The sequence below is a fragment of the Stenella coeruleoalba genome (genome assembly GCF_951394435.1).
Source record: "Stenella coeruleoalba genome assembly, chromosome: 15".
In the NCBI taxonomy this organism is placed as follows: domain Eukaryota; kingdom Metazoa; phylum Chordata; class Mammalia; order Artiodactyla; family Delphinidae; genus Stenella; species Stenella coeruleoalba.
The window spans coordinates 28,958,564-28,985,703 of record NC_137161.1 but is presented as its reverse complement, the minus strand read 5'-3'; the positions used below and the strand labels follow the sequence as shown (position 1 = coordinate 28,985,703).

The following is a 27,140-nucleotide window of genomic DNA, read 5'->3' as shown; positions in this document are numbered from 1 at the left end:
ACTTTACTGCCAGAAGAGGAAATCATACAGGAGGCAAAGGGGTGTATTCTAGAATGTCTAGTAATCCTAGAGAAGCAGTTACAATTTAAGAGTGCAAGTTCTGGAGGCAGAATTCCTGAGTTCAAATTCTGGCCAGACCACTAAACTCACTGTTTAGCCTTGGACAAATTACTAGATTGCTCTGTGTCTCAGTTTGCTCGTCAGTAAAATGGGGGCAATAATAATGGTACTTACATCAAAGGGTGATTATGAAGATTAAATGAATTGTTACACACCCAGCGCTCAGAACAGTGCCTGGCACATAGGGAGCACCCAGCAAATGTTGGCAATATATATTAAAAAAAAGAATATTAAAAGATTAATAAAAAACAGCTCTGCAAACAAGAGCATCCAGTCAAGTGAGGGCCTTAGGGGTCAGAGAGGCCGTAACTAACTCAGCCTGAATGCAGGGAGGGGCAATGGGGACTTCCCTGCAGAGGGGACACCTGGCCTGAGTCTCAGAGTGTGGGAACTAGCCAGGTGGGAGGGCAGAGGCACCAATGGAGCTGAGACCCAGAGGCTGGAGAGCCTGAGCCTGGGATAAGGAGTCTTGCAAGAGGGAGAAGGAGGGGAGACCTGCTCCAGTGGGAGAGACAAGTCTTTTCAGCTTCTAGGGCCTTAGCCACTTCCCACCCCCACCAAGAGCAGGAACTCTGCCCCCAGGCCTGGAGGAGATGCAGACTTCTCCTCAGGGCAGCTGAATGGCCCTCAGGGATTTTCATGGTCCCTGAGACTTCCAGCCAGCTGGAGATCTCATTTCCACAAGCATCAACATTGCTCTTTTTCCACTGTTAATAAAAGATGTGTTCTGGTGACACCTGAGTTGGAGTGAGGTTCTGTTAGACTGACAGATGGAAGGAGGAAGAACTCGGCTCTGGGGGAGCAGGGAGAAGAGACTCAGAAAAAGGGAGGTGGGAAGGCAGACAACCTGCTGCATGAAGCTGTAGCTACTGCCCAAACTGTCGCCACCATTCACCTGTGATGACTTAAATTTAAATAAATTAAAATAAAACAGAAATTCAGTTTCTCAATTGCACTGACTACTTTTCAAGCGCTCACTAGTTTCATGTGACTGAAGGCTACTCTATTAGCGCAGATTTAGAACATTTCCATCATCCCAGAAAGTTCTGTTGGTCAGCACTGGCCTGGAGGCACCGCAGGGAGGCATTTCTTCCTGCAGCTGAGTTGTAGACAACGTAATAATTTGCAAAACAGTGGAGTAAGCTCTGTTTACCAGGCTCCTTCCTAGTCAGGGTTTGCACAGCCAGCATCTTTGCTGTGCCTCCGAGACACAGTGAGGCTGAACGTCAAAATATGTCTGCTAGGGCTTCCCTGGTGGTGCAGTGGTTGAGAGTCCGCCTGCCGATGCAGGGGACACGGGTTCGTGCCCCAGTCTGGGAAGATCCCACATGCCGCGGAGCGGCTGGGCCCGTGAGCCATGGCCGCTGAGCCTGCACGTCCGGAGCCTGTGCTCCACAACGGGAGAGGCCACAACAGTGAGAGGCCTGCGTACAGCAAAAAAAAAAAAAAAAAAAAAAAAAAAATGTCTGCCAACCTGTTCTATGTGATAAGGGGTGAGGCATTTGACTTGAGCAATGAGGAAAATCAGGTGTGAGAGGAACCAGGGAAAATGGCTTCTTACACAGAGGGAAGGAGGGAGTCATTCCAGTCTTGTGGCAGAAAGACCGAGGTGGGACTTGGAGGAAGATGGTAACACTGAATGGGATTTTTTCAGGAAAAACGTCCTGCCCTTCTCTCAAAACTTCAGCAGAGAGTCAAGAGCCATAAAATGCATGGTGGGCTGGCTCATCATATGGAAACCAGGGAAATAGCCGAGTTGCAAATAGGAGTCAGGGGCGTGGGCACCAGGCCACGCAATATTCATGGAACCTCACTGCAAGCTTGGCCCTGTGTTAGGCATTTGGACACAAGTGTAGCTAAGACAGCCCCTCCGCCTGCTCTCCACACTGTAAGGGTGAGTGTGTGACACGGGGAGAGATTCTAGTGCTTAGGGAACACAAAAGAGGTCTGAACTTGTTGAGATGGGGGTCATGGAAAGTCCCCCCCACCCCCAAGGAAGGCGTGTCTTTTTGGTTGTGAGGGAGGTGCGGAAGCCACCAGATGGGGCACGGGACAGAGAGGTGACCTGACAGTGGAGGGGGGTGCGTAGCCGGAGGGCCACGATCCTCCTTGGCTTCCGCCAGGCCCTGCTCGGTGCTGGCCAACAGCAGGGCCCGATGGCCAGTTGAGTGCTGGGGATGACATGACCAAAGCAGGGTGGGAGGGTGAACCCCCCTTCTTGTTGAGCCCCCTTGGAGTGGAGAGGAGGAAGGGACTCCTGCGCCCATCAGAGGAGCTGAGCCTTCTGGACGGGGAGGGCCCTGGTCGACCACCACTGCTCACCTGAGCCCCGCCAGCTTCCTCGCCATGGGCCAGGGCTTGGTCCGCATGGTGGCGATGAGCTTCTTCTTGTCTTCCACCTGCTCCAGAATCCGGGCCAGTTCCTCCTCAGACAGAGACTCCCCACCGGAGGTGCTGGAGGCCAAGGAGGATGACCTGGAGCAGAGGCGGGGTGGAGCAGAGGGGAGTGAGGAGGAGGCCGGGGTCCTCAGGGGCACTGTGGGATGTGAGGGGCCCACACAAGATGCCCCCACCTCCCGCCCACACAGGCCTGCCCCGCTCAGAGCCCTCCGCGACTCTCCCCACCTGGCAGAGGAGGCCACTTCTCCTCCTGGAGCCCAGGGCCCGTCGCGGGCTGCCTCCTCAAGCTCCATGCCCCTGAGTCCCCCCCACGCTGCACAACCTCGCTCGTGCAGGGCTGCCCAATGGGAATATAATGTGAACCATGTATCGTAACGTTAAGTTTTCTAGTAGCTATATTAATATGATAAACGGACATGGACATATTAATTTTAATAATACTTTTCATTTAACCCAGTATATGAAAAATTTATAATTTATAATTACAGTAATGTAATCGGTGTAAAAATTATTAATGAGACATTTTACATTCTTTTTGTACTGTCTTCAAAACCCAGGGTTCATCTTGTACTCACCACGGATGTCAATTCAGGCACAAAATTTTCATTGAACATATTTAATCTGTACTTGGATTTCATAAAATTTAGTTGAAAAAGTAGATTTACATATCCAAATTTTTAGACATACTTAAAAGTTTCCTTGTAAATGAATAAAGTAACATAATATCATTTTCCTTTGATGTTCACATCTGCACTGACAAAATTAGTTTGTCTTTTTTTTTTTTTTTTTTTCCAGAAGAAATGCTTTGGCTTCAAAGTTAAATCAACTTCAAAACTACATCTGGGGCTTCCCTGGTGGCGCAGTGATTGAGAGTCCACCTGCCGATGCAGGGGACACGGGTTCGTGCCTCGGTCCAGGAAGATCCCACATGCCGCGGAGCGGCTGGGCCCGTGAGCCATGGCCGCTGAGCCTGCGCGTCCGGAGCCTGTGCTCCGCAACGGGAGAGTCCACAACAGTGAGAGCCCCGCGTACCGCAAAAAAACCCACAAAAAACAAAACTACATCTGTTTGTCCAAGTTCAGTAAATTTTTTAACTCAGTGGTATTAACATCAGATTAAAATTAAATTGAATTAAAAATTCAGTTCCTCAGTCACACCAGCCACATTTCAAATGCCTAGCATGTGGCTAGTGGCTATTGTATGGGACAGCACAACTGCAGAGGCCTTCCAGCTGGAGGGTGTGATGACCCTCACCAGCTCACAGACAAGACTGTGTGCTCATCTGCCACAAAATCCAAGTTCTTGTCTGTGCTACTCACAGCCTCCTTCACTCATAAAAACAGTGACTCTCAGCTGAGATGGCAGCAGCTGACAGGGGGTGAGGGAGGGGCTGGAGAAGTGTTCTGCCTGTGCAGCCTTTTTAGCACGTTTGATAAACGGAAATATCAGGATGTGGGCTTGGGTTACCACAGGTTTTAGAGACCAGTTTGCCTCTGTGAGTTTAGCTTCTGATCAACTCCTAAGGAGCAAGGAGAGGTCACAGGAATAAGGTGGAGAAGGGGGGGACCCTAGCTCTTAAATGCTGGAAAGCCTAGAGCACAGGGACATTTTGCCTTATCTCACCCCCCCCTGCCCCCCAGGATATCTGCCTTTGAGTCTTTGCATAAGTTGTTCCCTCAGTTTGGGTGGTGGTAGGGGGGTGAGACATTCAGTCATTGCTTGTTCAAATTCCACCCGGGCTTTAAAGTCTTAACGAAATATTTACCTTCCTCATGGAGGAACCACAGCCTCCCAGCAACATGCTCTTAATCAAATCCTTTCTTGCATACATATTGCCTTCTGCTTTGTGTTGTGATAGCTGATGCCCATGTCCTACCTCCCCTGCTAGACTGTCAGTTTCTGAGCAACAGGACTGGATATTTTTCATCTCTCTATGCCCTGCCATGGCACTCAGCTGAAAATGGCACAAATGGGTCCTTGTCTGCATCCCTTACTTTGCATCTGCCACCCAGACCGCCTCCTTCTAAAGTTCCGGACACTCTGGGGCCCATCAATGATGCATTCAAGTTCTCTCTAAGTTGCTAAGGACACCATGCACCCTTTACCCTGTTAGCTCAGGTCTACGGACAACCAGACAGTAGACAAAAGCCCTAACTGAGCCAGGGATGGCTGGCAGGGGTGACAGAAGAAATCAGTGGCCCTTGTTGTGGGCCTTAATTTCCTCTGTAAAGTTGGAGATGTACAGTGGAACACCTGAGTGAGGGTGTGGGCAAGGAAGGTTTATTAGAAACCATTGGAAGGAGCATCAGCTCTTTGCCATAGTCCTGGTATCTCTGTTTCCAAAGCCTCCCAGCCCATTATCAATGGGGATTCTTAAAACATCCTGAGAAATGATGCAAAGTAAAGTGGAAGAAGGAGGCAAAGAGAGGGAGATGTCCCATCAAAATTGGTAGCGAAAAATGAAACTAAAATCCCAACTTGCTGATTCCATAAACTGGCTCTATCCACTAACCCCCGTATGCAGATGCTAATGGAACAAAGGAAACACAGCAAGTAAACCAAACCCCCAAATCCTAGAATTTCAGAGCTGGTAGAACTTTTGAAGTTCTAGATCAAAGCCACATTTCACAGAAGAGGACACAGGTCACCTTAGGAAATGGTGTGCTTAAGCCCTGGAATGACTCCTAAATCCAATTTTGTTAATTTCTCTCAGCTCCTCATCAAGAGCCGTGGTGAGTCACCAGCTGAAATTGAGAATTGGGATCTTTTCTCACCCTGCTGCCATATCACCTCCCCACTCAGAGCTCCACTTGCACCTGTGCTCCAGGAGGGCTTTGAGTCGAGAGTGTGCGGTGGCCCCTCAACCTGGGATGGCTGTGACCCTCATCCCGGTTCCGCCCCCAACCGCGAAGAGCTTGGCAGGGGCACAGGCAGGGACTAAGAAAAGAGAGCAGGGGCCACCCGTTTATAGGAGAGAATGAGGGGGGAAGACGACACCTGACCCTTATCAAGGGAGGAAGCAGGGCTGGAAGGAGAGGGAGAGCGCGGACTGAAGCGCGCCTGAAGCCCGGTCACAACACACCTGTGTTTCTTCAGCTGCTTCCACATCTCCTCCTTCCTCGGCACCTCCTTTTCCTTCTTTGGAGGTGCTCGGTGCTCCCTGAGGGAAGCTCTCCCGTCCCTCTTCCTCCTTCCTCCGCAGGTCTTCTCTGCCGAGCCTCGCTCCGGTTCCCCCAGCTGCTCTCTGCGTCCCCTGCGCTCTGCCTGCTTCCTCCGGGGAGACCCCGACCCCGGGCTGCCCCCGGCCCGCTCCTTCTGTCCAGGCGGGGCTCGGCGCCTGCCTGGCGCGTTCTCGGCTTTGTGAGTCCGCTTCCTCGAGGGTCTCCTCCCGGACCTGTCACCTGCAGGGGCAGGGAATGAACAGTTCTGGCCTCACGGGCCTCGACCCCAGGAAAGTGTCCCCAGCTGTGAGAAATCAGATGTACAAGATGCTTCCTGGACCTTATTGGTTCCAAAAGCCACCTCTTTCAGACAGAGCCTCTGGTCTCGGCTGAGAGCTAATGTCTCCCTCCTCTGACCGGCTGGCACTCCCACACTCTCACCTAAACCTCAGCTAGAGACCCAGACACATGCCTTTCTCTGCTTGGGGGTGCAGTCCCTTGGGTCAGAGCTCAGTCCTCTCCTGACGCCCAGGGCCAAGGCCAAGCGTAAGCCTCTGTTTGGTAAGGCTGGAAGACTGAGACGCGGAGGGCCTGCTGGCTCCGTTCTCCAAGGGCTGTCCCCTCATGTGCCCCACCTGGCATGAGGGAAGGGACGGGGGGTGGTGGTGGTGGTGAGAGCAGCGGAGTCGGTTCCGATCCTGTGTCTCAACGCTGCTCCCACGTTGTTGCTGTTATTTTAAACCATGACTTTATAGCACTGGCAAATGGCCTGGCTGAACAGAATCTACTCTCAAGTGTGAACTTTCCCCAACAGCTTGCCCAACGCCTAGTGTAAGCACAGCTATCCCAGCTGGGCAGTTACACATTAAATGCAGGAAAAATTGTAATGAGGTTCTGGTATTAATAAGCAACCTCTCCACCACTTACTAGCAGGGTGTCTTTGAGCCAGTCACTTAACCTCTCTGAGTCTCAGCTCATCTCTAACATGGGAATGTTACTACTCCATCAGCTTGGTAATGAACATGACACAATGACTGACTTCTGAGAACGGAAGTCATTACCCTGATATTCTTATCCGGAAATAAGATCTTTTTTTTTTTTGCGTATGCGGGCCTCTCACTGCTGTGGGCTCTCCCGTTGTGGAGCACAGGCTCCGGACGCGCAGGCTCAGCGGCCATGGCTCACGGACCCAGCCGCTCCACAGCATGTGGGATCCTCCCGGACCAGGGCACGAACCCGTGTCCCCTGCATCGGCAGGTGGACTCTCAACCACTGAGCCATCAGGGAAGCCTGGTCAAGATCTTTTTACTTGTATAAAGAACACAGGTTTGGAGCTAGGCCAGTCTGCCCGAAAATATCAGTTCTATCATTTACTTACCTCTGTGACCACAGATAAATTACTTAACTTTTCTGCACCTCAGGTTCCTCACCTGTAAAACGGCTCTAGTAGCCACTACATAGTTAGGTTAGGTTAAAACAGGAATAGTTAGGTTAATTTAAAACAGGAATAAAGGGTCTGACTCATGAGAGGTACTCAGCAAAGGCCCTCCTCCTTCCCTCCCACCTCCAGCCTGCCTTGCCATTTTTGTGCTCTAAGTGGGCATCACCTGGAACCTGATCTGTCTGCAGAGCACAGGTTCTCACTTTTCACAGTGGCTCCCCATCCAGGCTTTTCTGCCACCACTAGGCAGATTTTCCCAACAGAGCTGTGAGAGCCCCAACTTTGGGCAGGGCAGGGCAGAGTGGAGTTTCATCACCCAACATCCCCAGCAACAGTCCCATCAGTGATGGAGTCCAGGACAAGGAGTCCCAGGTTGTCAAATTCTTGCCTCTGTCCACCCCTTTTCCAGCCTCTCAAGGTTGTGCATGCAATGTAGCAGCCACAGAGAGTTTTCCTCGCTGCTCCCTGACCCTTGAGCTTTACATTCTGAGAAGCAAGCCACCCCGTGAAACAGCAACCAAAGCTGGTCGCTGGTGGATTTGGGTAGAGTAAGCTGGGGATTCAGAGTCTGGATATGTGGGCCTGAAACCTTGTTCTGCTGGTTATTACCCCGGTAACACTGGGCAGGTTTCTTGTTCTCTCTGAGTCAGTTTTCTCGTGGGTGTGCTGTGGGTGGCCTACCCAGATCTCCATTGTCTGGCCGTGGCATTGTCCCTTAGCTGCTATGCATGTTGGCTCTTACCGTTCACAGCTTCTCCCTTCCCAAGGGACCCGTGGTTGATGGAAACCATCTTGGGAAATGTCTGGGAGTTTACACCCCTCCCCTCTCCTCAAGTCAGCTGACAGCCAATTGCTAACTGATATGGGGTATAAAAAGTCCAGTCCTCTGGCCTCCAGGCAGAGCAAGTCTGTGGTTCATTCACTCTCCAGAGCTCCCTGTGGGATCAGGCAGAGGCTAGACCCCAGCTGAACACACAGCTTTGCTCAGCTCTTTCCCTTGATCTGTCCTGATTCCCTTACTCCTTGTCTCCTGAGAGCTGCTCTCAATAAATCACATGCACAAGAATCCCCATCTCAGGCTCTGCTTCCAGGGGACCTGATTTATCTATAGGCATCTATCTCAAAGTGTGGTAGGTAAATCCAACTGAGATAATATCTATACAAGTGTGATGTAAGGGGAGCATGCTGGGTTTAGCAAACAGAATTTGCTCTGTGGTTCAAAGATAAACTATCCAGAGTTCTCCTCTTGGATCTCAAACTAGGATACTGGTAGAATCCAAGAAGCACAGTGGTGGGCTTCACCCAGACCTGAGGAAGATATTCTGGAGGAAGAAACTTCTAAGCTAAGACCTAGAGTGAAAATAGAGTATGTGTGTGCAGCGAGTGGGTACAGGGCAGGGTTAGGTAGTGAGTGGGTAGGAAGGATGCCAGAAAAGTTTTACGCAGAGGTGACATGGTCAGTTTTGTGCTTTTATAAAGGCCCCATTCAGTATTCAAACCCCAATGGAGGGAGTTTCTTGATAAAGATACTTCAAGAAACTGTAATCATAAAGGATACTGGAAAAAGAATTGTTCTGCCTTGGCTAAGAAGATAGAGAAAATAGGTAAAAAATGAAATGATTGGACTTCTGGGTTTCACTCCAATGTGTAAAGAGCTCCATCCTACTAACAAGAAAAAAGCTGAACAAACTGAAAAACAATTCTTTTTAGATCCATCAGAAAATTGAGTTTGTAGGGCAAGCTACTGTCCGCAAACTGGAGAGGCAGAGAATCATAGCTTACCTTGAGCAGAAGCCCTCCATGGGAGCCAGTGCTTATAGTGCTTAAAGGGAGAGTATTCAGGACTTACTTTAATTAGGTATGGTAAGATACTCAGACATGGAAATGACTGTCATGGAGGAAGAGGTTTTTGGACTTACAGATCCCAAGCAACACCGTGTCACATAGGGCCACATGAGGAAGCACAATGTTCAGTCAGTAGCAAGGCAGAGAGGAAAAATGTGGGCATGAGCCTTTATTATGGTTTCTAAGGAAAGGAAGGGGTGAGGCAGGGTAAGCAGGTTTAGGATTGGCTAATTTGAATAATTTCAGTGGGCCCTGGAGCATAGGGGCATTCCCTAGTTGTTCTGATACCAGGCCCTGGGGTGAATAGGGCAGGTGGATAGAGGCCCAGAGTATGAGCTTGATAAAGATTGAGGTTATAAACCTGGGTTGGTTGGTTTGCATACGAAAGGAAAGCTTGCAGATGAGTTGTTTGCTATCTCTAAGAATTAGCTAAAACTGGGAGGGCTGTCCTTCCAGGGTCAACAAAGCCTCAAGGTGCCAAAGGATCAGAATATAGAAGATAAAAAGCATGGCTATTACTGATAGGAATACAAACTGTAATTGATGAAATGCTGGAGGCTTATTGTGTGCTAGCTTGAGAGTTAAAAACTATGGGGCCCAGTCTTTGGAGGAGGGGGCACACTTTCGTGAATTTTACCTCCTGGGAGCACTAGCAGGTTCTCACTGTGAAGACTGGAGGAAAATGCATGGTGCTTCCAGCAGGGGGAGGGGAAAGTACTCATTTTAAAATATGAAAAGTAACCCAGATTGTCCTGTTCTCTTTAACAAAGGCCTGCTGTGAGATAATAGAAATATCTATTGGTCTGTGTCCCCAGTTCCAGGCACAGAGGTCCTAAAATCTTTGTAAAATCCTAAGAGCACTAGGAACATCTATTCTTCTAATGAGGTGATTCTGATGGGCTCCTGAATGGCTGGATGGGGACTGGTCACCAGAAAGACCAACCCATGATTAGAAGCTTGCAATTGTCAGCCCTGCCCCACCCCCAACCTCAAGATGGGGGAGAGGGGCTAGAAATGAAGTTAAGAATTGATGATGCCTATGTGAGGAAGTCTCTATAAAATCCCAATAACAGTGGGTTGGGAGAGCTTCTTGTTGGGTAAACACATCCACATACTGGGAGGGTGACACACTCCAACTCCCAGACCTTCCCTCATGTATCTCTTCATCTGCTATTACTCTGTATCCTTTATTATATCCTTTAATAAACTGGTAAATGTAAATAAATATTTCTCTGAGTTCTGTGAGCCACTCTAGCAAATTAATTGAACCCAAGGAGGGGGTCCTTGGGACCTTGGATCTATAGCTGGTTGGTCAGAAGGACCTGGGCTTGTGATTGGTATCTGAACTGGGGGTAGGTTTCAATCTTGGGGAAATAAGCCTGTGGGGTCTGAGTAAGTAGTGTCAGAATTGACTTATACTGTGGGACACCCAGCTAGTGTCACACTGTTGTAAGGGAAAACTTCCATACATTTGGTGGCAAGAAATATCAGAAGTGAAGTGTTCTGTGTGAGTAGTAAAGGAGACACATAGGGAAGAAACTCACAGTAGGGAAGAAACTCACAGTAGGGAAGAATTGGGTTTTTCCCTATGTGGGAAAGAAAAAAAACAGAGTGTTTCCTTTACACCTATGCTCCAGGGAAATTATTTTACCAGAGTGAGCCTAACTGACCAGAGTTTACCAGCTTTATTGACCTGGAGGAATGGAAATACCCCCACTCCAGCCACCTTTAGACTTCTTGTGTCACCAAAGGCTGGGGGGAGAAGGCTGAGAAGCTCTTGTGAAGGTCACAGCCTAAAGGCACAGGCTCACTAAAGATTGAAATCTAGTCATAGGATTATAGCATTTCCCTTGCCCCATACTTCACCACCACATAAACAAGACTCCAGTATAATGACAGGGGATGACAACAGAAAAAACTGCAAGGCTCAGACTCAAAAAAAAAAAAAAAAAAAGGAGTTCCTAGGGAAACTCAAAACAACAGGAGAGACAAGAACAAGGACACTAAAGGAAATTGAGTCCTCTGACACCTACAGCTACAGTGAACAATGAACATGGCCTAACAGCCAGACAAACATAAAACAACATACTAAAGGCCTATTTACCTCAGTTCTGTTAACCCAGTACATCATGTTTCTCTCAGCAAACAATTACAAGGCATACTAAGAGATAAAAAACACAGTTTGAAGAGACAGAGCAAACATCAGAACCAGACTTGGATATGGCAGAGGTTCTGGAATTATCAGACCAAGAATTTAAAATAACTATGATTAATATGCTAACAGATCTAATGGAAAAGGTGGACAACATACAAAAATAGATGGGTAGTGTAAGCAGAGAGATTGAAACTCTAGAGAAGAATTGAAAGGAAATGATAGAAACCAAAAACACTGTAACAGAAATGAAGAATGCCTTTGACGGGCTCATTAGTAGACTGATCATAGTCAAGTAAAGAATCAGTAGAGTGGAAGATATGTCAATAGAAACTTCCCAAACTGAAAAGCAAATAAAAAAAAGGATAAAAAGATAGAACAAAACATCCAAAGAACTGTGAGACAATTACAAAATGTGTAACATAGAGTAATGGGGATACCAGAAGGAGAAGAAAGAGAGAAAGGAATAGAAGAAATATTTGAAGTAATAATGGTTGAAAATTGTCTAAAATCAATGACAGCCACCAAACCACAGATCCAGGAAGCTCAGAGAACACCAACAAGGACAAATGTCAAAAAATCTCCACCTAGTATATTGTATTAAAATTACAAAGAATCAAAGACAGAGAAAAAATCTTGAAAGAAGCCAGAAGGGGGAAGAAAAAAACTCATTTTACCTCTAGAGAAACAAGGATAAGAATTATATGATTCCTCTTCAAAAACCACACAAGCAAGAAGAGAGTGAAGTGGAATATTTTAAAGTGCTGAAAGGAAAACAAAAAACAAAACCCCATGGTCTAGAACTTTGTATCCAGCAAAATTATTCTTCAAACATAAAGGAGAAATAAAGACTTTCTGAGACAAACAAAAATTGACCAGACTTGCCTTGAAAGAAATGATAAGTTCAAAAAAGAAATGGTAAGTTCTTCAGAGAGAAGGAAAATGATGTAGGTCAGAAACTTGGATATACGTAAAGAAAGAGCATTCAAGAACGAACAAACAAATGACGTATAAAACTTTTATGTTTCTTACTTTTAATCTAACAGATAAGAGTTTTAAAATAATAATAGCAACAATATATTAGATGACTATAGCTAATGGATAAGTGAAATGAATGACAACAATGTTAAAAGGATGGGAAGGAGGAATTGGGAAGACTCTGTTATAAAGTACCTGCACTACCCATGAAGAGGTATAGTGTTACTTGAAAGTGGACTTGGCTTAGTTGTTAATGTATACTGCAAACTCTAGTGCTAAAAAAAGTGAAAAATGTAGTATTTAGTATAATATGCTAAAAAAAGAGAGAAATTGGAATCATATAAAATGCTCAATCAAAACACAGAACAAGAGTGGAAGACAAGAATAGGAACAAAAAACAAGGGCAGTGAATAGAATCAGCAAAAAATGTGGTAAATATTAATCCAACTATATCAATAATCACTTTAAATGTCAATAGTCTAAATGAAGCAATTAAAGACAGATTGTCAAAGTGGATAAAAAAAGACAACTATATGTTGTCTACAAGAAATCTACTTTAAATATAAAGACACATATAAACTAGAAGTAAAGGGATGGAGAAAAAAATATCATGCTAACACTGAACAAAAGAAAGCTAGAGTAACTGTACTAATTTCAGACAAACAGATTTCAAAGCAAGGAAAATTACCTGGGATAAAGTAGGGTATTACATAGTGATAAAGAGGTCATTTCTCCAAGAAGACAAAATAATCTCTCATATGTTTGCACCTAACAACAGAGCACCAAAATATGTGAAGCAAAATCTGATAAAACTGCAAGGATAAATGGACAAATCCACTACTATAGTTGGAGACTTCAACACACCTCTATCAGTAATTGAAAGATACAGTAGGCAGAAAATCAGTAAGGACATAATTGAACTGAACAGCACCATCAATCAACTGGATCTAATTGACATTTATAAAACACTTCATCCAACAACAGCAGAATATACATTCTTCTTGAGCTCACGTGGAACATTCACCGAGATAGACAACATTCTGGCCCATAAACATATGTTAACAAATTTAAAAGAATAGAAATTATTCAAAGTATGAGGTCAGATCACAATGGAATTAAACTAGAAATCTGTAACAGAAAAATAACTGGAAAATACCAAAATATTTGAAGATGGAACAACACATTTTTAAATAACACATGGGACAAAGAAGAAGTCTCAAGAGAAATTTTAAAATACTTTGAATTAAATTTAAATGAAAATAAAACTTATCAAAATTTGTGGATGCAGCAAAAGGAGTGCTTAGAGAGAAATTGTAGTACTGAATACCTACATTAGAAGATGCTTAAAAATCTATAATCTAAGCTTCCACCTTGTGAAACTAGAAGAGCAAATTAAATCCAAACTAAGCAGAAGAAAAGAAATAATGAAAATTAGAACAAGACATCAATGAAAATTAAAACAGGAAAGCAATGGCGAAAATATGAAACCAAAAGCTTTTTTTTTTTTTTTTTTTTTTTTTTTTAAAGAGCAGTAATATTGATAAACCTCTAGTCTGGAAAACCAAGGAGAAAAGTGAGAAAACACAAATTTCTAATATCAGAAATGAAAGAGTAGCTATCACTATTATCACATGGACTTTAAAAGGGTAGTAAAGGAATATTATGAAAAACTTGATGCTTATAAATCTGACAGCTTGGATGAAATAGACATTCCTAGAAAGACACAATTTACCAAAACTCATACAAGAAAAAATAGGTAATTTGAATAGGCCTATATCTATTTAAGAAATTGAATCAACAATTAATCTTAAACAAACAAACAAAAAGAACCCAAGCCAAAAACCAACCAAACAAACCCAAAACCAGGCCCAGATGGTTTCACTAGTGAATTCCACCAAATGTTTAAAGAAAAAATATAATTTCTTTACAATCTCTTCCATAAAATTTCTATTAGGGAATACTTCCCAACTCATTTTATGAAGCTTGCATTACCCTAATACCAAAACTGTACAAAAATATTACACAGAAGGAAAATTACAGATCAATATCCCTCATGAACATAGATGTCAACATCCTCAATAAAACATTAGCAAATTGAGAGTTCCCTGGTGGCCTAGTAGTTAGGATTCCAGGCTTTCACTGCCATGGCCAGGGTTCAATCCATGGTCAGGGAACTGAGATCCCACGAGCTGCATGGCATGGCAAAAGAAACAAAACAAAACAAAACAAAAATATATATATGAAGAATAACATACCACAACCAAGTGGGATTTATTCCAGGTATGCAAGACTGATTCAATATTAGAAAATCAATTAATATAATCCATCATACCAACATGATAATGACAAAATGTAATATGATCATATCAATAGATTCAGAAAAAGCATTTGAAAAAATACAAAACCTATTCATAATAAAACCTCTCGGCAAACTAAAAGTAGATGGGAACTTCCTCAACCTGATAAGGAATTTTTACAAAAAACCTACAGCTAATATCACAGTTAATGGTGAGAAACTATATACTTTCCCCCTCAGATTGGGAACAAGATGTGGATGTTCCCTCTTACGTATTCAACATTTTACTGGAAGTCCCAGCTAATGCAATAAAACAAGAAAAAGAAATAAAAGGTATACTGATTGGAAAGGAAGAAATAAAACTGTCTTTGTTTACAGATTATATTATTATCTATGTAGAAAATCTCAATGAATCCACAAAAAACCTTCCTAGAACTAAAAAGTGATTATAGCAAGGCTGCAGAATGAAAAGCAAATGTGCCGGGGCGGGTGGTGCGGGGGCGAGTCAAGATGGCTGTGTGGGAAGACGTGGAGTTTGCATCTCCCCACAACTAGGGTGCCTGCTGGACACTGATGGGGGACCTTGATGCCCAGGAAGATGGGAGGAACCCCCAAGCAACCGGCTCATTTGCTCTGAGGGAAGCCGGCCACCATGTTGTGAGAATGCTCAAACAACTCTAGGAGGACGTCGATGTAGGGAGGAACTGAGACCTCCTACCATTGGCCAGCATCATCTTGCCAACAGCCATGTGACTGGAGCAGATACTCCAGCCCTAGCCAAGCCTTCAGATGAGACTGCAGCTCCAGCCACCATCTCACCCACTCCCTCTTGAGAGATCAGGGGTCAGAACCACATCGCTAACCATCCTCAGATTTCTGACCCACAGAAACTGTATGTGATGATAAATATTTATTGCTGCTTTAAAAAAAGAATGTAATGTGCCAAAGTCCTATATACCAGCAATGAGAAAATTGGAATTGAAATTAAAAACAAAACATCATTTACGTTAGTACCAAAAAATGAAATACTTAGGTATAAATCTAACAAACTATGTAAGGTCTATATGAGGAAAACTACAAAACTCTGATGAAAGAAATCAAATATCTGAATAAATGGAGAGCTATTTTATGTTCATGGATAAGAAGCCTCAATATTACTGAGATATCAGCTCTTCCCAATTTCATCAATAGATTCAACACAGTCCCAATCAAAATATCAATGAGTCATTTTGTGAATTTTGATACATTTATTCTAAAGTTTATATGGAATAGCAAAATATCCAGAATAGCCAACATAAGAGAAGAACAAGGTTGAAGGGCTGACACTACCCAACTTCAAGACTTACTATAAAGCTACAGTAACAAGGCAGTGTGATATCAGTGAAAGAATAGACAAATAGATCAATGGACCAGAATAGAGAGCCCAGGAATAGACTCACACAAATATAGCCAACTGATCTTTGACAAAGGAGGAAAGGCAATTCCCAAAATGGTACTGGAACAACTGAACATCACATCATATGTCAAGAAAAAAAAATCTAGACACAGACCTTATACCTTTCACAAAAATAAACTCAAAATGAATCATAGATCTAAATGTAAAATGCAAAACTATAAAACTCCTAGTAGGTAACATAAGAGAAAATCTAAGTGATCTTGAGTTTTGAAAGACTTTTTAAACACCTAAAGCATGATCTGTGAAAGAAAAATTTGATAAGTTGGACTTTATTAAAATTTAAAAGTTCTGCTCTGCAAAAGACACTGTTAAGGGGCTTCCCTGGTGGCGCAGTGGTTGAGAGTCCACCTGCTGATGCAGGGGACACGGGTTCGTGCCCCGGTCCGGGAAGATCCCATATGCCGCGGAGCGGCTGGGCCCGTGAGCCATGGCCGCTGAGCATGCGCATCCGGAGCCTGTGCTCCACAACAGGAGAGGCCACAGCAGTGAGAAGCCCGCGTATCGCAAAAAAAAAAAAAAGACACTGTTAAGAAGAAAATGAAAATACAAGCCATATGCTGGAAGAAAATATTTGTAAAACACATATTCAACAAAGAATTTGTACACAAATACACAAAGAACTATTAAAACTCAACAGTAAGAAAAACTCAATAAAAAAAAGTGGACAAAATACCTGAACAGATACTTAACCAAAGAAAATATACAGATGGGAGATAAGCATATGAAAAAATGTTATCACATGTCATCAGGGAACTGCGAATTAAAACAAGAAGATACTACTACACAGCTACCAGAATGACTAAAATTCAGTAGACTAACAGCACCAATTGCTGGTGAGGATGTAGAACGGCCACAACTATCATTTATTTCTAATAGGAATACAAAATGGTACAGCCACTTTGGAAGACAGTTTGGCAGTTTCTTAAAATGCTCAACGTAGGTTTACCCTATGATGCAGCAATTGTACTCCTAGATGTTTACCCAAATGAATTGAAAACTTAGGTCCACACAAAATACCTAAAAATGTTTATATCAGCTTTATATTTGCCAAAAATTGGAAGCAACCAAGATGTCCTTCAATGGGTGACTGCATAAACAAACTGTGATACATACAGACAGTGGAATATTACTCAGTGTTAAAATGAAATGAGTTATCAAGCCATGAAAAAACGTGGCGGAACCGAGACCTCCCTGGAGGTCCAGTGGTTAAGACTCCACGCTTCCACTCCAGGGGGCGTGGGTTTGGTCCCTGGTGGGGGATCTGTCCCGCATGCAATGCAGCGTGGCCAAGAAAACCCACAAAAACATGGAGGAATCTTCAATTCATATTCCTATCATATTCCTAACTGAAAGAAGACAGATTGAAAAGGCTACATACTGTATGATTGCAACCATATGACATTCTGGAAAAGGGAAAACTATGGCGATGATAAAAGATCAGTGATTGCCAGGAGGGCAGGGGAAAGAGGAGGGACATTTTTAAGGCACATCATTCTGTATGATACTGTAATGGTGGATTTGTTAAAACCCATAGATTGTTTTATACTTCAATTTAAAAAAAAGGAAAAAAACCCATAGAATGTACAACACAAGGAGTGAACCCTAACGTAAACTGTAGACTTTAGTTGATAATAATGCATCAATATTGGTTCATCAATTGTAACAAATATAACACACTAATGCAAGATGTTAATAATAGGGAAAGCTGGGGTGAGAGGAGGAAGGAAGATTATATATGGGAACTCTGTATATTCTGTGCAATTTTCCTGTAAATCTAAAGTTATTCTAAAAGATAAAATCTATTAAAAAATGAAATCATTGATCAATGAGATGCTCCAAGGGACATCTAAAGGAGAAGTTTCTCTAAAGATTAAAGGAGCTCATTTGATTTGTTTATAAGATATCAATGTGTTTATATAAATTAAATATTCCAAAAAATCGTAGAAATTTGGTAAAAATTTGGCAAATGAACTAGTTTATTATGTCTGGTTTAATAAAAAGAAACATGCCTTCTTTGATTTTTCAGCATTAAATACAACACAAGATTATACTTTTATTCTACTTAGGTATCCTAAACTTATATAGGTTCATTGATTAAATATGCTAATGATACTTCTACTTAAAGTTTAAGATTATGAAATACATAAATTTGTGCTTAATTAAATTGATTCATCATTCTGAACATTTGATTTCAATAGATTTATGTTTTATAGTATTCCAGCTGCAAGATTAATTTCCAAGATTTATAGGTATCTTGAAACTTTGGACTGATACTAAATTGAGCTAATGGTATTCATTGGATGCCTAGATCATTTCTAAGTAAGATGAAATTCTGAAACATTGATTACTAAGCAAGATTTTAAGTTTGTATCCTTTTGCTTCTTTTTAAAAAATATGCTACCTAGAAGTAATATCTTTGTGTCTGTAAATGAACATGTACATTTCTGTCCCTTTGAAAAATTATGTGTGGGGTGTGTTTGTTTGCAGAAAGTTGTGTTATGTGTACTCATGAGTTCTGCTAGTCTAAAGTGCTGATGTGTGACAGCTGACAATTATCCATCTTCCCAGCTTATTCTGTGAGATAGAAGTTCCTTCAGTTAACGGTTATAATTCAGTGAGACTCTACTATGATTAGTCTTGACAGAAAGGCACAACTTTGTATGCAAAGTGAAAAATGTGTTTTTGTTAAGGGAGAAGGAATAGGTTTGCCCTAAAATGAAATGACAGGCTGTTGCAGAGTGAATGGAGCATGGTGAAGGACAAAACCTGAATGGATATAGAAAATAGCAGAAGGTTCATGGAAAGGGAATTTTACTAGCCTTGGATTATAGGTGAGTAAATAATGAGTCTGAGAAGCTATGAAACCTGTTAAAATCCTAACAAAATCTGCTCAGTTTTGATGGGCTTGTTTCTGTTTATTTTTATAGTTTACTGTTAGTTGCCTTCATTTATGATATAAAGCACCCCCCCATCCTTTATCTGACTATATAGCAAAGATTCTGAGTCTTCCCACAATAATTCTTTGTGTTGGCTTTATTATGGCTTTGATTATTTAGGAAAACAAAGCTTCCTCACTTATGAAGTGCTAAGGTTCTTGGTAGGTGATCATGTTACCCTCTAAGTATATTTTTCAAAGTTTTTTTTGTCACTTTCAAATGAGTAGCCAAATATTGTTTCTAAGGCATCCATGATCCTATCTTGTGTTCAAATCTGAAAGCTTTTTTTTTTTTTTTGGCAGTGCTGCATGGCTTGCCGGATCTCAGTTCCCCAACTAGGGATTGAACCCAGGCCACCGCAGTGAAAGCGCCAAGTCCTAACCACCGGATCGCCAGGGAATTCCCATCAAATCTGAAAAATTTTGATTTCATTTTTGTTTCTAAGATTGACTCGTAAGTGTAAAATGAAGTAAAATAACTTTCAGAATATCTTTTGTATCTAAAACTTTCTTTGTGATTTCCTAGAGGGCCCTGGGAAGTCACAAAGATTTGTTTTTCCATCTCTTAAAAAAGAAAGGTGCCAGAAGCAGTTAGGATTATTTGATATGTTACTGTTGGAGTTTCATGGGAAGTGGTGTCAAATCAGAAGAGATGCTTAGCCTTTTCTAGGTTAAACTGGTATAGGTCAAATGTTAAATATTTCAGCAATTGTATGCTCTATGGGTTGCTCCTAGAGATTTTTCAATGCCTTTGCTGCCAGGATTGGTTTCTATTTATCAGAGTCCTGATGATGATTTTCTCATGTTAGGCAATGCTATAATTATCAGTCATAATTCAGTTATCATTTAAAATGTTTATTTGATAACAATCTTTTAAAATTTGAATCTAGTAATTTTAAGGCCAGTGCTGTTCAACTGGAGATGAACATCAGACTTACCTATGGAGTTTTATTAACATATGCATACTTAGGACCTACTCCAGATCTACCGAATCTCTTTACTTGATATAGTCTTGATATATTTTTCTTACATGCTTAGTATGTTTTGGTATATTATGTATATGTCTTTTTAAAATTGTTTTATACCTCAAGATATCTTTATCTGTTTAACCATCTTTATAAATCTGATATAATGTTCATTGTCTATAAAGACATGCTTAACTATTATAGACATTCTGTTCAAAACTTTTAGATTGCCTTAATTGTGTTTGTTTTGTGTGCTACAGAAACAACTAAATTTCCTTGTCAATTTCATTACCGTTATGAAATATTTCACTTTTGACAGCTATCAGTAATAAGTTAACCACAGCCATTTGAAGTTCCTGTTACCTACAGAGACTATTTGTTTTACCCCAAAGCTTCCTTGAAACCTCAGCTGTAGGCCAGAGTTTTTGTCTTCATCAAAGGACTGTCTCAGAACCCTGACTGGAAGGACTCTGTCAGGTACTGTTAACAACTAGCAAAGCAGTGAAATGCTTAAGTAGGTTGGTTCTTGAATTCATGTCCTTCAACTAAAGAGACATAAACTATCCTCAAATTACTGGAAGATTGTCCCTAATGGTGACCTCAGGCTGAAGGTTCTTAGGAGCCACCCTGAAGCAGCAGCCTTCGAATGTACACAGCTGAGCCCAAGATCCACAGAACAAGACCACAGATTGTTAGTTTACGATCTGTATTCCTCTGTTTTCTATTCTTTTACCTATCTTCTATCCTCTCACTCACTTAAGGCTACTTTTAACTGTGTTACTTATAATCCCTGTTTCTAATATTGCTGTTTGCATCCTTAATCACTCCTTGGAATGACTAATTCCCAGCTACAATTCACCCATGAACTGGCGAAAAGGAGCCTTGGGAGCCAACCAGCTTCCCTTGGTCCCAGTTCCTTGTAAGAAATCAGTTGGCCAAAAGCAGGTCACTGGGTGGCCCTCAATGACTGGTATTGAATCTGGCACAGAAACCTGCTGGCTACTACCCACAAATTGGACAGGAACTTATTACGTTGGTATACTAATACTGACTCTCAAGATTGCCTTTGACATTACCCAGGCTCCATTTTGGCCCATTGGTTTGTCCTCTAGGAAAAAGAGATCAGCTTATAGTTTCATTGAAAAAGGAGAAAAACTGGCCCTGATTCCAGAACTGAAACCCTAACTACTCTAGGGGAATTCTGGATTTCTTTCTTCTCTCCTCAGTACTCTTCATTTTATACTTTACAAGAGGCCCAGATAGTAGGGTGAACCTTATGATTGAGAGAAAAAAGCAGCAGGACTCAGGCAATGCCACGAAGGCCGTAGAATATATCTCCTTAGAGGTTAGAACAGAGCTGCTTTAGATATAGTATTGACCTCTCAAGGGTAATATGAGCTGTTTCAGGGGAAGAATATTGTACTCACATTCCTGCAGACCTCTCAGAGATCTTTAACATTACTAAAAAGATCCAGGTAGTAAATGAAGATATCATAAAACTGGGTTATATGTCTAATGACCCCATATGTAGTTCTGTGGACACATCAGTTTGGGCATGAGATCTGTGTTCTTGTTCAGTCTGGGCACTCTTGGCTCCTGGCTGAAAAGTGGGCTATATAAACTCTGGTCATAATCCTCTTAGTATTTTTCTGCATTCCCATGTTCAGATGTGTGATCTCCAGAGTTTTGAATTCTATTACACAGCTGCTGTGCGTCAAATGATCCAGCGAAGGGTCATCCCTCAAAAAGAACTGGAAAACCTGATACACAGGTTGAAAGGACCACCAGCAGAACAACTTTTCAGCAGACAATTGACATGCAATTATGACACCTCAAACAGCAGTGAAGATCCGAATTGATACTCTCAGATATTGATGGTCAGTCCTTCAGCTCAGGATGAAGAATGACCAGAAAGACAAACTGAGAACTGAAGCCATTTCCCCACATTCAGCCTGGACATGGAGAAGCCCAACTACACATTAGTGTCTATATGAAGATGATGTTGTGCTATGCCTCTATCTTCGTTAGCATGACTTTATTTTTCCAGGAAACTCCTGACCAGCAAATGGCTTGATTGCTCATTACAGAATTTTCCCAAAGACCCATCAGCTCTGCAGTGGAAAGCATAACAGACTCTAATTTGCTTCCTAAGATTTTTTTCAATGCTTTGCTTCAAAATCCTGGCCTTGCTGTTTATTGTGGATTGTTATATTGTGATTCTTACCCAATCCTAATCAAGCTGTCACTTTGGAAGTCCTATCCTAAATCAAACGTTCATTTCTTAATAAATTCTGACTTACCTTCCCCTCTCTGAGATATTGTCAAGACTTTGCTTGCTGTAAGCAATAAATCGGCTTTGTCTTATCAACAGGCCTGTTGGTGATATTTAGGGAGCCAGCTCTTGACAATAACTTAGATGAACGTATTTTTTTTTTAAAGAAGGAATGAAAGGTGGACTAAATAAAAAAAGATCTTGGAACTACAGAGGGAGAGTGATGAATTATGGTTGGGATGGTTGGAAATGCTTCACCAAGAACTGATGTTTCCTCTGAGTCTTAAAGGATGAACATGAGTTTGACAAGAGAAGAAAGGGGTTGAGATAGAGAGGGGTAGTGGTGATAGTGAGGTGGGGGGATTCTGGGCAAAGTAAACGGGGGCTTGAAGGACTCCAGTGAAAATGCCAAGAGGTCTGGGGCATGGGTGACCAGGGCAGAGTTGAGTCTCGGGTGTGGTTGGTGCTGGGGCAGGGAGCATGGAGAGAGGAAGTTGCCCAGAGAGCAGTACATACCCTTGGGGAGCAGGGGGAAATCTGGAGGGAGAGAGTGTAATACTGGAGCATCGACCGGATGTGATCTGCATCAAAGGATGATGCTAGCAGCATTGAAGAGGCTGTTGAGGGTGGGGACAGTGGTTCCCAGTCACTGTGGGGCAGACCCCATGAGCATGTTTGCTGTGGTTGCTTCACTTGTTGTGAAGGCAAGAAGAGGCATCAAGCAAGGGTCTGACTCCACCATTACCAATCTCCATGTCTTTGGAACTTGGTTTCCAATTGCTGCAATGACTGCAGGGTCTGATGAGACACCTGGTGTAAGTACACTGAAAAGTACTGAGTGCTAGTTACAGACTCAAAGACAGGTGAGCGCATGTGTGGCAGGGTAGGTTTTCTTCACCCACTCCTACCCTAATGTCTTCTCCTTCTCACCTTCTATGGGAAGAGTGTTTTGGTAAGACAATGTAACAACAAATTATTTAAGTGTGATGGTAACTCATCCAAGTTAAGAAGCTGTTCAGTATTAGCCATGAAAGATGGGTTTGTCCTACAGATGCTCTTTCCCATGGTCTGAAAGGCTTTGGCCAGAAACAAATCTACTTCCTCCAAAGACATGGGAGCAAGTGTGAAAAAGTGTGTGCCACCACAGCTGTGATCCCAGGGAAGAGCTCTAGAACTGAGCTAGGCTCTCAGAGAGGGCAGAGGAACAGAGAGGGTGGGCAAGGGATTAAGGAGAAGGGTCTCATGGTCATCAAAGACCAGTTCCATATTGCTTGACAAGACTGAGTAAGAAAGTCAATATACGTTTGTAACCTCTTCTGAACTGTGTATCCTCAGTCAGCTAAGAAACAGTTTTCTCTTTGGTAATGAACTGTACCAGGCATTCTTCCAAGCACCGTAGATGTAACTTGGTGGTTTACATATTTTTTCCAAGCTGTAATTCCTGTTGTAATCTCATTTCCCAACTGAATGGAATTCATGTGGAATGTGGAAAGCAAGCCAGAATTTGTCTTTCAATCTTCCCCAACCTCTTTTACACAGAAAGCAAGCTGCTTCTTTAGTTTTTCTTTCATAGCCAGTTTTCAATAGACTCCACGTAATGCATAATTTAGGAGCTAGGAAGGCAGCTGTCACATTAGGAAGACTTCCAAGCCCCGAATGCACTCGTTTACACTTAAAGGCTTCCTCACGTTTATGCACCTGACTCAAGTCAGAAAATTCAAAGCAAAAAATAGGCTGAAAGGAAAATAGAGAAGCTGGAAGACACAGTGGGTCTGGCTCACCCTCCAACTCTTAACAGTTAAGTATGTTCACTAAATGATACAAGAGGAGGGAGAATTCTGATCCTCCTTTTCAACTAATAGAATAAAAAATTGTAATTATTTTGAGAAACAAACTTTGTATTCTCAGACATTTTTTTCCTTCTTGTAGAACATAAGCTGAAGGTATAGGATTTAGGTCCCTCAGAGGTGACTTCACAGGAGATTTAAAATGGAAATCTTTATGTAATTGTGTTCCAGTTCATTTAACAGATTCCCATTATTGAACTTCACTGCATCCCTTGACCATTTGGGTCCCTGAAGTTAAAATTTTGAATCACTTCCTCTTTTCTATGCAGAAGGGAAGATGGCAAGGGCGGGGAGGGGTGTGTACGTGGCATATTTCAGTAGAAAAAGGTTTGTGTTTTCGGCAAAATAACTTTCCATTTCAGTCCTGCTCAAGGACCATTCGCCCACAGGTGACCCCCACAAGGCCCACCCCTTCAGGGGTGGCGGAGGGGGAGTCAGGATGGGTGCAGACGGGACAGCAACTGGAAGACAGCAGGGAAATGGAATGTGGAGGACCAGACCCGAGCATCCTACACACAGTGTCATCAAGGGAGCTGACCCTCCTCGAGGACAGGTCCAGCCCCACTGAGCACCGTGCACTTTCTCACACTCACTCCCAAGACTCTGGAGAGATGTGAGGACTGGATGCAGAGGCAGGTGGGGTGGGGAGGAGGGACAGTGGCCATGGGGCAGCTCTGGGCATAGGAAGGAGTGTTGAGATGTCAGTGGTGCCTCCATGGCTCCTCCCGCCTGCCCAAGAGCCCTGGCTCCCCTGCACATCTCGCTCTTGGGTGCCCCCACACCCCCCGCATCACGGGGCTGCTTCACCAAGGGCTCAGGACCCTGGCAGTGGGGGAGCAGTAGGTGCAAGAGGAAGGGCCGGGCAGAGGAGGCAGATGGGGTGGATCCTGGGGCCAGCTCCTCCACGTACCGTGTGCCAGCATGGGGCCAGGACTAGCCCCTCTCAGAATGAGGTAAGAGGATCTCTCCCAGCACCCCCACCCCCACCAAGAAGTCCGTCACCTCCTGAGATTCTGCTTCCTCACCTATAAGCAGGGCCCTGCGTGGGATGCGAGGAGGAGAGAAGGGCACCATAACCACATGTCTCCTGACCTGAAGTGCAGGATGCCCGACCCGTTCATGTGGCTCCTGCCCTCCTGGCAGTGGAGAATCTTCCCCCGTTACTTCTGCTGTCTCTTCAGCTCCTTGTGGAGCAGGTCGCCCCCTCCAGGTGAAGCCTTCACTGGCTCACAGAGGAGCTGCGTCTGCATTCCCGATGGGGAGGTGACCCACCACTGCTGGTATTTTGTGGAGGGTAAGGGTGTGCCCTCTGCAGTCAGGCGGCCTGCGTGTGAGCTCTGACTCCCCCTCCTAGCAGCTGCCTGGGACGGAGGCCCGGCCTCCCAGGCTGGTGAGTGTTCACTGCTCCCTGAGGCTCAGCTCAGCGTCACTAACTCTGGGCCTCTCCCCTGACTCCTGTGCTGAGCAGCACCCAGCCTCCTCCCCAGTTATTGGGAGGCTCCTTACGGTGACAGGGAGGGAGGGAGGGAAGCAGGAGCATGGAAGAGAAGGCTGGTGGCTGGCTGGGCCTTGGGGCTCCCCGGGACACCTCACCCCATCTCACCTGTGCCGGGAGAGCTGCTCTTCGCCCGCCCCCTCGCGCCACCTCCTCCTGTAAGAGATACAACAGGGATGACCCACTGACCTCTGGAAAGTCCCCTTCCCTGCACTGCCCCATCTCACTGTGGGGACCCTCAGAGGGTTTACAGCACCTCAGAGGGAACCAGGCTCCAGCTATCTAACTCAACAAGCTCCAGAGTTCCCAGTCCTGACATTTCTTTGACACCCTGGAAAATCATGAGGTCAGAATATCTCCACAACCCCAGACAGACAGAGAGACAGAGAAATCTGTGGAAGGGATTGCTAAGGAAAGGTGACTCTAACCAAGACAGGGGCGGCTGAAAGAGCCCCGCGGGCTCTGATGGCTTCTGTCGCTCAGTGTTAACGCAGGCACAGGACAGGTCGTTTTTAATCCCCCCAACAGCCCTGCAACGGGGCCATGGCTGCCTTCATTTCATAGCTGAGGCAGGGAGAGCTTGGATAACCAGACTGAGGCTGCTCAGCCAGCAAGCGGCAGGCCCTGCACTCGAACCTGTGTCCCTGTGCCTCAAAGGCGCTGTCTGCTTCCCCATCCCCTGCTGCCCAGGAAACCTGGGAGTGGGCAGAGATGAGGATAAACTCACCTTCCTCCCCAAGGCCCTTTAGCTGGCAGCTCATGGTCTGCAGGGCTCGCTTGGCGCCCAGGCTGGCTCACAAGGCTCGCTCATCCACGCACACCTTCGGCCCAGGGTGTTTTGAGGCCCTCATGGTGGCCGGCCTCCTTTCCTGGCAGCCAGTGCTCCTTGGCTTGTTTGAGATTGAATGTGGAGGCGGGTGAAGTTTGGGAGAGAGGCAGGGCAGGAGGCGGTGAGTTCCCAGCCCTTCAATCCAGCTGCACACTCCTCTGCTCAGGTTTCCCGGCAAAGGGGCGGTGTAGCCTCACGTTTCAGGCATCACTTACACACGGAGGGGCCCTGGAGGGGCCAGAAGCTGCTGGCTCATGTCCTGGCAATGCTGCCACTTGCACTCCAGCCAGGGGAGGTGTGAGGATCATCCCAGGGTTTTTTCCTTCTATCTTGAGTCACTGGTTGGGACAGGCACCAGGGAAATTCTAGGATGTTTGTGAAAGTTATCATCAGGGCTTCTATTTAAAATACAGATTCCCAGGGCTACCACTGGGCATTCACATGAGTCCTGGTCTGAATCCTGAGCCCACTTTGATGAACTGTTCCTGCTCCCACTATACCTGCTCACTCGCCAGCTCTTCCCACTGCTGCCTGGTTTCAGAAAAGGCAGATTTGGCTGCATTGAAAACCATGACCAGGCTTTCAGAGGAACGGTCTGAAAGGTAATCACAGCCCTCAGCATCCCCTGTTCTTAACCTGGGTTCCCTGGCACTCTGAGCGTCATGGATGGAATTTTGTGGGTCTGTGAACAGGAATGGGGGAAAACATTACGTCTTCATGTTTTCTAGCCTTTAACTGAAATTTAGCATTTCCTTCAAAAAATGTGTGATTTTGTCCCCAGTAGGAGTCACGGACATTTTCTTTTCTTTTTTTAATTGAAATATAGTTGATGTACAATATTATATGTTACAGGTGCACAATACACTGATTCACAATTTTAAAGGTTATGCTCCACTTATAGTTATTGTAAAATATTGGCTATATTCCCTGTGTTGTACAATATTTCCT

The 27,140-nt window shown here is 44.1% G+C and overlaps 1 protein-coding gene across 1 annotated transcript in view; it reads right to left on the bottom strand.

Annotated features, from left to right (window-relative positions):
- The window catches only part of TMC2 (transmembrane channel like 2), a gene marked incomplete at its 5' end in the record, with an annotated part of 81,093 nt that extends 54,969 nt beyond the window's left edge, over positions 1-26,124 (bottom strand). The window contains 4 exons of the mRNA XM_079945434.1: positions 2,443-2,595; positions 5,603-5,921; positions 25,472-25,519; positions 26,091-26,124. Of these exons, the coding sequence (XP_079801560.1) occupies positions 2,443-2,595; positions 5,603-5,921; positions 25,472-25,519; positions 26,091-26,124 (554 nt within the window). The remainder of the gene's footprint in view (positions 1-2,442; positions 2,596-5,602; positions 5,922-25,471; positions 25,520-26,090) is intronic.
- Positions 26,125-27,140: the final 1,016 nt, after the last annotated feature.